The sequence below is a fragment of the Rhamphochromis sp. 'chilingali' genome (assembly GCF_963969265.1).
Source record: "Rhamphochromis sp. 'chilingali' genome assembly, chromosome: 18".
Lineage (NCBI taxonomy): Eukaryota > Metazoa > Chordata > Actinopteri > Cichliformes > Cichlidae > Rhamphochromis > Rhamphochromis sp. 'chilingali'.
The window spans coordinates 22,036,392-22,048,765 of NC_137945.1; the positions used below are offsets into that span (position 1 = coordinate 22,036,392).

Consider the following 12,374-nt stretch of genomic DNA (forward strand, 5'->3'; position numbering starts at 1 on the left):
GTATGGCTGTTGTGAATGGTATAATATATCCAAATTTCTTGGCGTGTAATTTTGGTGCAGCTCCAAAAGTTTAACACATGTTTGTGCAAAGTCACAGAAAACAGCAGAAACTTTGGCTTGGGCTGGTTTTCACATATCTCAGTGTACTGCATAGTAAGTCCTGCACCTGACCAATTAGTTGGCTTTTTTGTTTTTTTTAATGAGTCCTTTCTTAGCTTTCATGACAGAGAGCTTTACATGGCAGGATGTGCACCCAGAGTCTGGGGCTACCATATAGAGTCTAGGCTCTTTACTTGGTTACCTTATATTCAAATTGACACTTTTATTTGCAGGGCATGAAGCTATCGCACTATGCACAGTTAGAAACATGGGAACTTTTATAAATCAGAGTAATACAAAATGTGCTTTGAGGACAACCAGTGTAAAGACAAAGAAAGAAAAAAAGAACAGTGCCAAAAACCCTTCATGTTATGTGCTTAAAATGTAAAGTCTGCTATAAATTATGAAGTAAATGATATTGCAGATATTTCTAATTGGGCTGTTAGCATAAAAGGTGGCTTCTTCTTAAACGTCCACTCTTCAGATGGTTTGTGGTTCAATCCCCAGCCACATGCCACAGTGTCCTTGGGAGAAACATTGAACAATAATAGCAAACATCTGTGTTGAAAGGACTTATATATGCAGACTATTAAAGATTATTTTCCTAGTCTGAAAATCAATTACAGTAGCAAACAAATCTGAAATGTTTCTAATCACAGTATGTGTTGTTAAAAGGCTGAACAACAAGCTTTTAGTGTCAAGGGGGAAAACTGTAGTGTGGATGGACATTATTTTATATTTAGTCATTAAGGATTTCCGAATTGGCTCTGAGGTTCCAATAACAATCAGCATTTTAATACCATATAAAGGATGCAAATACCATTTAGCTTATTCAAATCACTGATTTAGTTTGCAGGATAATATTATTTAAGTTGTCTGGTGTACAAATGAGGAGTGTGTGCATTTTTCATTAGCAAAAAAAGAACTGTTTGATTAATTTTCTTCTAATTGTTGCAGGGAATGTCGATAATTTGAGTATGCACCTGAACATTAGTGCAGAAAGTTCTGTAAATTGTTTACTGAAATGTAAAAAAAAAAATCAGAGAGAGAGAGAGAAGAAGAAGAAGAAGAAAATGAAAGAAACGACATGGAGACATCTTCACCAATGCCAAATTTGTCTCTCATTTTTGTATGTGCAACTCAGAGAAAATGATTGGTACCCAGTCGAAAAGAAAATGGTTTTTAAATAAGTTACAATTAGATAAGCATTAATCTCAGTGGTATAAATGAATGTCTTGCTGTAGGGCTTGTTGAATGTAAAAACAGATTTACAAAAACTCCTCTTACCAGATTGGTCTGGAAGTAGTCCTCTGCTATTTTAATTGCTCTGTCATTTAGAGTTGAAATAAGCCCTCCCCACCCATTCTGCCCCTTGATTTTTCCTTTGAAATTAAATATTGTATACAAATACATGCTGTTCATGGGCATGAGCACAGTTCATCACTGAAATCTGCATAAAATGATGCTTAAAAAGCTCCATACGCTCTGAGCAACAAAGCTCTTTTATATGGCGCATTCTTATGTAAACATATCAATAACAAAAACAACTACTTATGCTTTTTACCTCGGCTTTCTTATTGTTCTGCTTGTCCGCAGAAATGAGAGAAATGTGGGAGTGCGGGGTTTGTTCCACATACTCTTGATTTCAAAGAAACCCATACTTTCTGTCTTATAGCCCTTCTTCTTTTTTCTTTCCACTTCATACCAGTGAAGACCACCTACAACTCCAAGTCGGAATAGTGTTCACTTAGCCTGTCTTTGTATTCCCCCTGCCGCCATTTATATTAAATTTGTGGCATCTTCAAGAATAAGTCCTTCATCAAAAATCTGTCTTTACCAAATGCAGGAGACCTGACATGATGTTATTTAAACACCACTTCTCTCCCTCCTTTGAGGGTTTTTAGGTTGAGTTCATGTGAATGGAAGTAATGAGAAGTGTGCCTGGATTTCCATACTCATTTGCACACCGAGACGGTGTACTCTCATGCAGCTTGTGCAGAAAAAAAGAAAGAAAGAAAGAAAATGCATAATTTTCCAGGCGCGAGTGTTGTTGCCCGTTCTTTTTAGAAACAAGGAGGGAGTATTTTAATGTGACCTTCATTACACATTCGTGTCAACTTTTCTTATCTATTTATGATTAAATTCTTTTCCACTCATGTTGTTCAATTAGTGCTTGACCCCTTTAGCGGCGATGTAAATTAAATGACATTTCAGTGTCGTCCCATATTTAAAATACTGCGTTAGTTGCGGATCATAAATGATGATCTTCATTCTGCAGCTAATTTATTCATTTAACAATTTCCCTCCAGAAGTTACAGCAGAAGGCTCTGCAGCAACCTAAGCAGAAGAAATCCAAGTCGGCTGAATTTCTGATGGGTGAGTCCTGCTTGATGAGTTATTGCTCATAATTTGTGTAAGGATTAATTAACTAATTACAGACAAATGGCTTTGGGCTAAATTTTGCTCTTGCTTGTCAGGGCGCAATTTGTAATTATTTTAATCATTTCTTCTTCTCCTCTTTTTTTTCTCCTCCTCCTGCAAGATTCTGATTTAATTTTAACCTAATTGTGTTTTAGCATCATTCGAGGAGGATGCGCTTGAACATTTTGGGGCAGTCAAAGCACCAATAGAATTCTGTTGTTTATAAATATGCCTTGTTTTTTTCTTTTTTCTTTTAATGACTCACTTTGATGTAAGTGTTGTCCCGGCCCTGCGTGTCATTGTATTTTCATTTATGTTTCTATTTATTCTGTCAGGGAGAGAAGCGAGAGCTAATGTGGTGGGCATTGAAAACCCAGCCTTTGATGGAGAAAGAAGCACCGAGCGTTCCATTCCTCCGGTTTGGCTCGGGAGAGAAATTCGAGGTGACAGGCCAGATAGCACCCTTGCAGCTCACCAAAAAAAAATGGAGCCGCGAGCCCCTGCCAAAGAAAGAGGTGAAGCTTCATTCTTCATTAGCCTCAAATTTGTTGACAGTAGATGTGTTCCTGATCTAACCTTTCTCTCACTGCCTCTTTCCTTCTCTCAGTCTGTAGCTTTCCATTTGGGGGGCCCTTGGTCCCTGCATTCCAAAGCAAGCGTGTCCTAACAAGCAACCCTCGTATAACTTCTTCCTTCGCTGGAGAACGCTACAGTAGTGGGTGTTCTATCTCTATCTAGAAGTACCCTCGACACAATCAGCCTTGACTCCCACTCTCGGCTACATGCCTTGTGGTGGGCTGGAGTCATAGGAGAGTGCATTTACATACGCTACTACGCTATCGAGCCGATCCGCTGTCTGTGTGGTGTACTCACAACGCCCCCAAAACACAGCTTAAGGCCAATCAGGCATACGAATATGCCCCCTTATAATTCAGTATGTCAGAGAGAACTCTTGAGGAATGGGATGGTAAATTAGGATGTGTTCGAGGTTGTGAGTGTGCCAGTTTTCTCGGGGATGAGTCACATGTTAGATTCTTGATTTAATATGGTTTATTTTGCTTTCGCTGTGTATGGCTAGTAATTATTATCTATTTTGTCATTATTTTTTATGCACAAGAGGCAGAGCAAATCCTGGGTGGAAAATAAAGTTCATTCTCAAGTTGCTCTGGAAAAGCAATCATCTTTTTTTTTCTCTCCCACCATCGGCTCGCATTTGGTGTGAATTAAACACTGTCAATATCCATTATAAGGATTTGCAAGGTAGGCGACCAAATCCGGAATCAGAGAGCGAGCCCCATCCGTTCAGAGAGGAGTGTTACATCTGACTGCCAGTAACTCAGAGTAGCGCTGCAATTGGACAAGGGAAGCCTGCTTTGATGGACTGCCTTCATTTTTACATGGACTTGATTAGGAAGGCAATTTATGGTTGCTGAAACACTGCAAATAAATAAAATTGAAAATGCACTGAAGAATTTATAGGTTCTGAATCCACAAACTATGAATCAGTAGCACGCAATAAGCACTTCTGACTTGTGTGCCTTTACTGGAAGATCCAAACAGAAAATGTTCCATGTTTGTGACACTTTGGCCTTTTCCAGACTCTTTCATTATCTCTTGGTCTCTGCTAACAGTATCTCTGGCTGCCAAGAAGTGCTAGTTACAGATATTGTGCATGTAAGAACAGATAATTGAAATTTTCATTAGAGAGATGAATTGGAGGGCAGCCAGACTATTTAGGTAAATCACAGCTATGATTCAAAAGGCGATTCACGAAGCTACTACCATTATGCAAATTTGTATTTGAAAAAAGGGTTTCATAACCTCAGAGCTATTTGCGGAGAAATTGTTCAAACTCTCTGCTAACAATGTACCAGGATTTAACATGTGAATTTCACAGTCAATTTATGACACCATTGAAGAGTCATGTAGCAGCATGACTCTTAATAAGTATTTCAGTCTGAGTGTTTAAGTTGGAGTATGAAAGAGCAGGAAAACCTCATGCAGATATTTTACAAGAACACAAAAGAATTTCTGTGGAGTTTTTTTGGGGGTAGTGGCCGAGTGGCCAGTGGTCCTTTTATGCAAACAAACTCGCATTTTTATGCAACCAATCACTGAAGCCCTCAGACTTCTATAAACGCGCCTTGTGTGGAATATATAACATGACTTAATCCATTTTCCCCCCACAATCTGAGAAATACAAGTCAAGCAATTTAGATTGGAGCAAAATATTCAAGGCTTGCAATGATAATGATTCCAGGGGTTAAAAAAAAGCTGTAGGTGGGGTGTACCTTTAATAGAAAGTGCCCCTGAGCCAACTGATTCCCATAAACTCTGTGGAGCAGACTTGATACCCATAGGTCAGTGATTGCTAATAAGAAGTCAATGAGACATGGGCTCAAGTTATTTTCCTTTGGATCTGCTCCCCCAAACTTGCCTCCTTCTCTAGGCCGCTGACCTCGGAGTATTTAGCTGGTATTGTCTTTGAAATTCCAGGTACTTTTGGGCTTGTAGACTTTCTCATTAGTTCCTTTTGAACATGGAAAACATATGGCAGTCATATTTAAGAGATTGCTTGCCATGACCTTTTGCAGCATGCTAATTAGGCCCCAGAGCACCGCAGGCCGTGGAGAGGTGCACTGAGAAACCCAGGAGTCTTTTTCCCAGTTCTTTCTCTGCGCCTCTGAACTCCTGTCTCATCTTGGCTCTGCCTTATCTAGTAGCAGCCACTACCACTGCCCTTCGACAGTGTGGGTTTCAAAATTAACATTTTGCTTCATGTGCTTCTAATAACCACTAACCTGAACCTGTACAACTCCCTCCTTCCCCTCCCTTACCACCCCGCCAACTCCCAATCCCTCTTTCTCTCATTCGCTTTCCTCGTCGTGCACTTTCCACAGGAAATGAACGTGCGCAAAATTACTTTGACCCGTCATCGACAAGGCAGACGGACTCGGGGCATTGCAGGACGACTGGGGTCAGCGCTGAAGATGAGCTGGAATTAAGTATGCCATTCTCTGTCATAATGGTTCTCCTCGGTTCATTAAAGAGGGGTGAGAGAGATCACTAGTAACAGGCTGCCATTCGTGATGCCACGGCGGTCTATGTAAATACACCAAGTGATGGCATCACTAGATTGGCTACCCAAGTCGTTGTCATTGATGAAGGTCATGTATCATTGGTCAGTTTTCATTTCACAGTGGCATTTTCTCTCTCTCTCCCCCCCCCCCCCCCCCCCCCCGTCAAATGACACGTGCAGAGCCATATCAGGAGTTTGCAGCCCCCTCCTAAAGTAGGCCTATTAAAGGCAAGCTCTTGGGAGCCAAGTAATATGCATGTTATAATGAAACCTGGCTATTAATGGAGAAGGCATTTCACCTGTATCTTTTGGATATCACTGCCGTGTAATATCAAAGGATCCACCAAATCAAATCTCATCACATGATGACAGGCCAGCTAACAGGCATGTTAATGCTCCCATTTCATTACCCCTCTACATACACTTGATTTTCACCCTTCCCCACGACTAATTTGCATGTTAAGATGCAGTTTCGATTGAGTTGGCTGATAAGCAGAAAGTAATTATTAAAGCACACAAAAAGAAATATATTTCTTTTTTTGGCACCATTCAAATATACTTGTTTGGATTTACAGAAAGTTTCACTGCTGATGAAAAGAAACTGTATGAAAGAATAACTGCGTTGCTGGATGACGAAGACACCTTCATTGACTTACCTGGTATGTATCCCCTATTAGCTATACTACAGTGCCATAGTGATTTGTGGGTCCTTGATTTATTGTGATATTTAGCCAAATTTCATCCAGTTTTGCACATTTAACCTATGTGTATCACTTAAACTAGTTTGCATGTATTTGCTTGTATTGCTGGTTTAAATCATTGGTATAATTCACAGACATGCTGGTTAGTGTAGATAGTGCAGAAGCACTAAATTTCTTTTCAGATTTTAGAGATACATCTTTCTGTTAACTTCCATCTGTATTAAAATATCATTAAAAACACAATTTTGTGAACAAGAATGTCATATTTTCTTGTGTGTTCTACTTTCTAATGTTAAATGTAAATAACAGAAACCATCCACCCAAAAATATGATGCTGTATTTCCCACTAAAAGCAGCACTACCATAGAACAAAGAGTAAACTAGAAAGGGACGCTCACCAGCAGACGGTGCTTTCCAAGCAACCCTATTGTCTCACAGTAGTCGTGCCTTTTCTCATTAGCTCAGTTTCATTTAAATATGTAGCCATCCAGGCAATACTGAGATGGTTTAAGCTTAGCATTGTTCTGGGTGAAGACAGTCATACCAGATCCTGTTGACATGACGCACATCTCTCTTGTAATTCCAGCGCACAAGTGATGGGTTTAGGCCCGCTTCAACACGGTAGAATTTAGCAGGCTTGTATTATTTCCTATTGTTTTGGATTTAGCTGTACCACCGAGATTAGCAACCCCATCCATTGTTTTGGAATGTTCATGAAATCCCACAGAGAAAGTAAAGAGGATCTTGGATTAAGAGTTGCTTCATGCAATAGGCTGAGAGAAAGGGAAGGAAAGAGAGACAGGGAAACAGAGAGAGAGAGAGCTTGTACTTCTGTACTGTCCAACACTACTGCCAGTTAGCACTTTACTGAGCTACAATAGACTTCAAGACAATGACCTTATGCAGTTGTATGGATGCCTCCCACCGGTGTAGGCTTCAAGTGTTCTTTGCAGAGGGCTCAGAGTATGTCAGTCCTGATCCTGACATTTTGTGACTGCTTCTCAGGCTTTTGTTTTGGCTTTTACAGCCTGTCACAAAGCACCATACACATTTCACAAGAAAGAACCTGAATAAAACAAAACATTAATGAAATGGACAGTGGCCAGTGTTGGAGCTTTTTTTCTTTCCTTTTTTAAGAAAAAAAAATCCTGGAGAAGTCTTGTCTGTCTGCCTTGGATCTTCAGCTCTTCTTCTTTTTTATCTTGATGAATTCCTTTGCTTTGGCTTGGAGATGAAAGACCACAAAACTGGTATTCTGGTTTTCTGTAAGGCGTTAGGCGTCGCTATCAGCCTCTATGTGAAAAGCATTAAGCAGTTTTAACAGATTTGGCTCTTGCACACGTTGGACTGCACACGTTGAATATAGAGATTGTTGAAGAATACATCACATTTCTACCAATGAGCCAGCACAGCAAAACTGAAACAGAAACAGCGAGCATGATAAGCTACTGCAAACAATGCCTCTCTCCATTCAGTAATGATTTTTAGGTTACTAACTTAAAACTACTTTGCATATGTTTTTTTCAGTTTAGAGGCTTGGTCCCATTTCAGTCTGGGCATGTTAGATTAGCCTAGCCTGTAGAATGCCTTTTACTGAAATAGAGCAATTTGATGAAATGTGCTATATTCATTGATTCATCCTATTTTTTTTAAACTAACTAAAAATATATATTTTTGTACACCTCTTATAATAAAAAACTAACATTATAGGATTCAGCATTTCTTTTTTGTTCCTTCTCTAAACAAAGTCCTGCCTCAGTATAGTTTTAAGCCAAACATGTGGATGTGTGAATTGAACATGATGCTTTTTGACTGTTCACCATTGTGTTTTTGTACAAACTTCCACTTCAGTACATCATACTGTTTGCAAACATACACATATCTATCAGTTTGTGCCTGTTTCTGGATGTGCTAAATATGCTCATCCATCAGTATGTGAATGCATGTTCCAGTGTTTACGAGTGGAAATCCGTGTGCGTATGTGTGTGTGTTTGTGTATGTCTGGTTGTGCGTGTGTCTGCACATGCCCACTGATGCGAATCTCTCCAGGTACGCTGCTAGCCTCCAGGGATGAGGAGGTGTTGGAGGTGAAGGCGGGTGATCTGGTGCTTCAGCGGCGACTGCTGCTCCACAGTGGTGGTGATGCCTCGGGCTCCAGGCCCTCCCAGGCCCATACCATTGCCAAAACCCAGGCTGAGGGTAGTACTGAGCTGGGAGGAGAGGCTGGACTCGAAGCAGGGAGGATGGTAATGGGCAGAGAGAGCACTGTAAAAAGTAATGCTATCCTTTTATTCGTTTTAATGTTGATTGATCCTATACATATATACATAGTACTATTTTATTGCACTAAATTAAATGGATTATCTGATTAAAACAAATATATATTGGAGAGCAGAAAATGTCTCATAAAATCAAAGTTAAAAGTAACATGATATTATTTCAGCATTGCAAAATTAATTAATTCAATTCAGGGTTGCATGATTGGATCAATGATGCAATGGGAGACTTGACATAATATTCAAAGAATCATGCATGCTTTGGTAATCTTGTAGTTTTGTTAAATATTAGAATGCTTTTGCTGCCTCTGTAATATTTCTTGCAGTGAGGACAGCTGAGGAGGTGATCCCCCACTACACCCAGCAGCTGAAGGAGCGTGCGCGGCCTGACATGATCATGCTTGGCAGCCTTTCACTGCAGCAGGTCAGCGCTACAAAGAGGAATATCTGTGTCATCATCCCATATTCACCAGCACATCAGCCATGTCCATTATACTGTGTACCAGTGGCTTGGCTAATGGACATAGAGTCTGTGCATGTGTGCATGTACGTCTATCTGTTTTTTGTCTCTTCACATGCCTGTTTGCAAAGTGAGTAACTTCCTTGGCTTAATTTTCTTCTTCTCATTTTCTATTTTTCTTCTTTTCTATGTTGTCCCAAACCTTCCCCCCCCCCCCCCCCCTTCTCAATCCATTTCATTTTCTTGGAAGATGGTCTCAGCTGAATGCACTCATGTTTCTTTTGAACAGCGGGCATTCAAGGTACTTCAGGGGTTAGATTACTCATTCATCCTTGACTCAAAATTAGAACATGGATTTTAAATCGATATTCTATTCTACATATGATAAGCTCAAACCATTAATTTATTTGATTTATGTAGACTCTCTTCTTCTCTCTTTCCACTTTGTTGTGCATTATTATGCATATTTGTCTCTAACAGAAGCTGAATTTCCTCGGTGCTTTACAAGTCTCACGGTCTTTTCTGGAAAAAAATAAAAGATCACGACTACTTTTCATTTTCCAACTGAGGATTTTCTGAACTAGCTTTAAGATCTGAAGCTTCTTTCAAAACAAGTGTTTGCATTCGATCAGACAGAAGAGAAATGGGAGTGGATAGAAGAACAGCAGGTTCTCATTGTGTAGGCAAATCTAGGTTCCAAAGAAACACATTAATGCATATGTAAACACAGGAATGCAGGACTTCCATCCACTGTATTTTTAGTTCTAATCCCATTTGAAAAGAGAGGAGAGAGAGTATCAAGTTACATGAATAGAAAGTAAATGTAACCGGGAAACAAAATACCCAACAATGACTTACTGTCACTCCGAAGTCACAGCAACAGTTGACTCATCTTTCCTCACTGGATAATCAGCGGCATCTACTGTGTACTGTATCAGTAGTGGGATCGGTGTTATCTTATTCGACAATAATATGTATGCGCTCTCCTACTGTTTCCACTCCCACCTCCCATTGAAAGCACATTATCCACCAGAGATTTCACATCTATTTTAAAAATAATAGCGTTTTTCTTCTTTCTCTATTCTGCCGCACAAAGCCGCTGCAGTGCGAGACATTGTCACTTAGCAGTGTCAATGTGTCTGAATGGGGAGTGTGAATGTGCTGACTGAATGTAAAACCGGCAGAAATACTCATCAAACGCTACATGTCTTTAGGGTCTGGCTCGGTATCGATTGCTTGCAGATTGCATTACAGTTGCTCCTTGTGCTTAATTCTGCCATTATGGTGCACTGCACTGTTTCACAAAGCTGCACCCAAAAGAACGCGTGCATGTGATTTTGAACATGTTTTCAGCAAGTGGCTCAGAATGGACCCCCGAAGAGAAGCGAGTGGGCAAAGAGAAAGAAAAGACTAATGGCTTTCTTCACTGGTGATTTTAAGGTAAATGATCATGTATTGTATAGTGCAGAGCAGAGATGTTGCTGTTTTGCTACATATGAGAACACAACATATCCACTTTAAATTAAAGGAGCCCGGTTCACAAAGAGACAGCGATGAGGCAGTGAGACCACAACCCATGATGAACACACTGCTTCCGTGGTAAAGTCCAGCCCATTTCATATTTCTTTCCATATGTAAAATTTATGTCACATGACTGTAATCATTAATTGTGTTGAAAGCATTTGTATTCCCACTGACGTTCGGGAAGGAATGTAATTCATGTGTCCCCCGCATGACTTCTCTTGTCGGCAGACATTGCGTTGTGGGTACTATGGCTCCGGGGCACAGAAATCTGTCCATGTCACTGGGCTCGGAGGTGCATCAATTCTTGGTCCATCCGCTTTATTCAGAGATCACACATCACATCTTGAAGCGAGAGCCCCAAAGGCAATCAGCTTAGCATGTTTAAGTTTTAAGTAATTACGGACTACCGCGCCAGCTGACACGATAAAATCAAGACACCACTGTACACATCAGCATCTCGTCTCGCACCGGGTTGTATTATGGGTGGGTGGCAGTCGGACACCAGCCCTGTCAGATGAATGTGGTTTGGAGTTTAGCGAGATGACCTCCTCTCGACAGCCTTGAACCCTGTAAATTCCCTCTGATATCAATGGTGGGTGGCTATTAGACATGGGAGACTTTCTATGCATCACCTAGGGCTACATCTGCCTGAAATTGAATGAGAAATTATTTCACTTTCTCTCTCTCTCTCTCTCTCTCTCTCTCTCTATGCCTGTGAAAGAAAAAAATTAAAGAGCAGAGACACAGAGCTGACTTGTGGTTTTTGTAACAAATGTGTAATTCATTTGTTTCCACTGTTTCTAATTTAATGGAGGTTGAGTAATTGCATTAGGAAGCACATTGTGCCTTGTTGTGAACTGATGAAAGCACATGTAATACTTTTGATAGGCAAACAGAGAGGAGGGAGTGAAGGAGAGAAAGAAAAGAAAGAGTGCTCGCCTTTGATGCGCAGCATTTATTTGCTGAATTATCCTCCCTTTTACAAGCATCTTATCCCCAGTCACAGGCAGGCCAGGGCCCTTGTGATATTGCTTTATTTTGAGGAATTAAGAGAGGTGGCGAGGAGACAGAGCGAAGCAACCGCTTATTACATTACCACTGATAAGATTGAAAGGCAGAGAGAAGAAAAAGAGGAGGGGGAGAGAAAGACAGAGAGAGCGAGAGACAGTGGAAAGTGTTTTGTTGTGGTGTTATTAGATTGAGCCGCTGTTGGCTACAGAGTGGAACAACAGAGGGTCCAAAATGCAGGTGGCTGTTAACAGGGTTAGCCTCTTGTGTTTGTGCGCATCGCATACAAGTGTGTGTTTGTGCACGTAGCAGCCGCGACATCGAAAGCCCGTCACTCAGAGCGTTGGGGGAAGGCCAAGAAGAAGCGATGGCCAAATACAGCCAGATGACAGAGCTCCCAGAATCCTCCTCTGCAGCATCACGGCCCCTGTGGCAGGTAAGATCTGTTAGAGCGAGCCACACATTCACCGAGGACAGAAAGCATGTAAACAGGAAGTGACATACCCTTAATCTGTAAAAGGGTGGTCTCGCAGGAGAAGATATTGATCCTGAAGTGTTTACAAATAACCACAAAAAACAAAAGTGAATGATGTAATTTTGTGAAATCCTGTAACCTGTTAGAGTATCCAAAAAAAAATCCTTTATTTTCTAGATTTTCAAATTTTGCTCCTGTATGTGCACACGCCTGCGCAAATATATTTGCAATACAGCGCTGACTAAAACAGTTTTCCTTATACAGCGTGCTAAATATGTAGTCACAATATCACTATATATTGACACAATGTATTTTTACGTAGCATATAAAG

At 40.6% G+C, this 12,374-nt stretch overlaps 1 protein-coding gene across 1 annotated transcript in view; it reads left to right on the forward strand.

The window, feature by feature from the left end:
- The window catches only part of ofcc1 (orofacial cleft 1 candidate 1), a 75,058-nt gene that overhangs the window by 1,906 nt on the left and 60,778 nt on the right, over positions 1-12,374 (forward strand). The window contains exons 2-10 of the mRNA XM_080865668.1: positions 2,409-2,475; positions 2,856-3,035; positions 5,421-5,525; positions 6,175-6,258; positions 8,350-8,574; positions 8,903-9,000; positions 10,390-10,476; positions 10,565-10,635; positions 11,878-12,004. Coding sequence (XP_080721794.1) covers positions 2,409-2,475; positions 2,856-3,035; positions 5,421-5,525; positions 6,175-6,258; positions 8,350-8,574; positions 8,903-9,000; positions 10,390-10,476; positions 10,565-10,635; positions 11,878-12,004 — 1,044 coding nt within the window. The remainder of the gene's footprint in view (positions 1-2,408; positions 2,476-2,855; positions 3,036-5,420; positions 5,526-6,174; positions 6,259-8,349; positions 8,575-8,902; positions 9,001-10,389; positions 10,477-10,564; positions 10,636-11,877; positions 12,005-12,374) is intronic.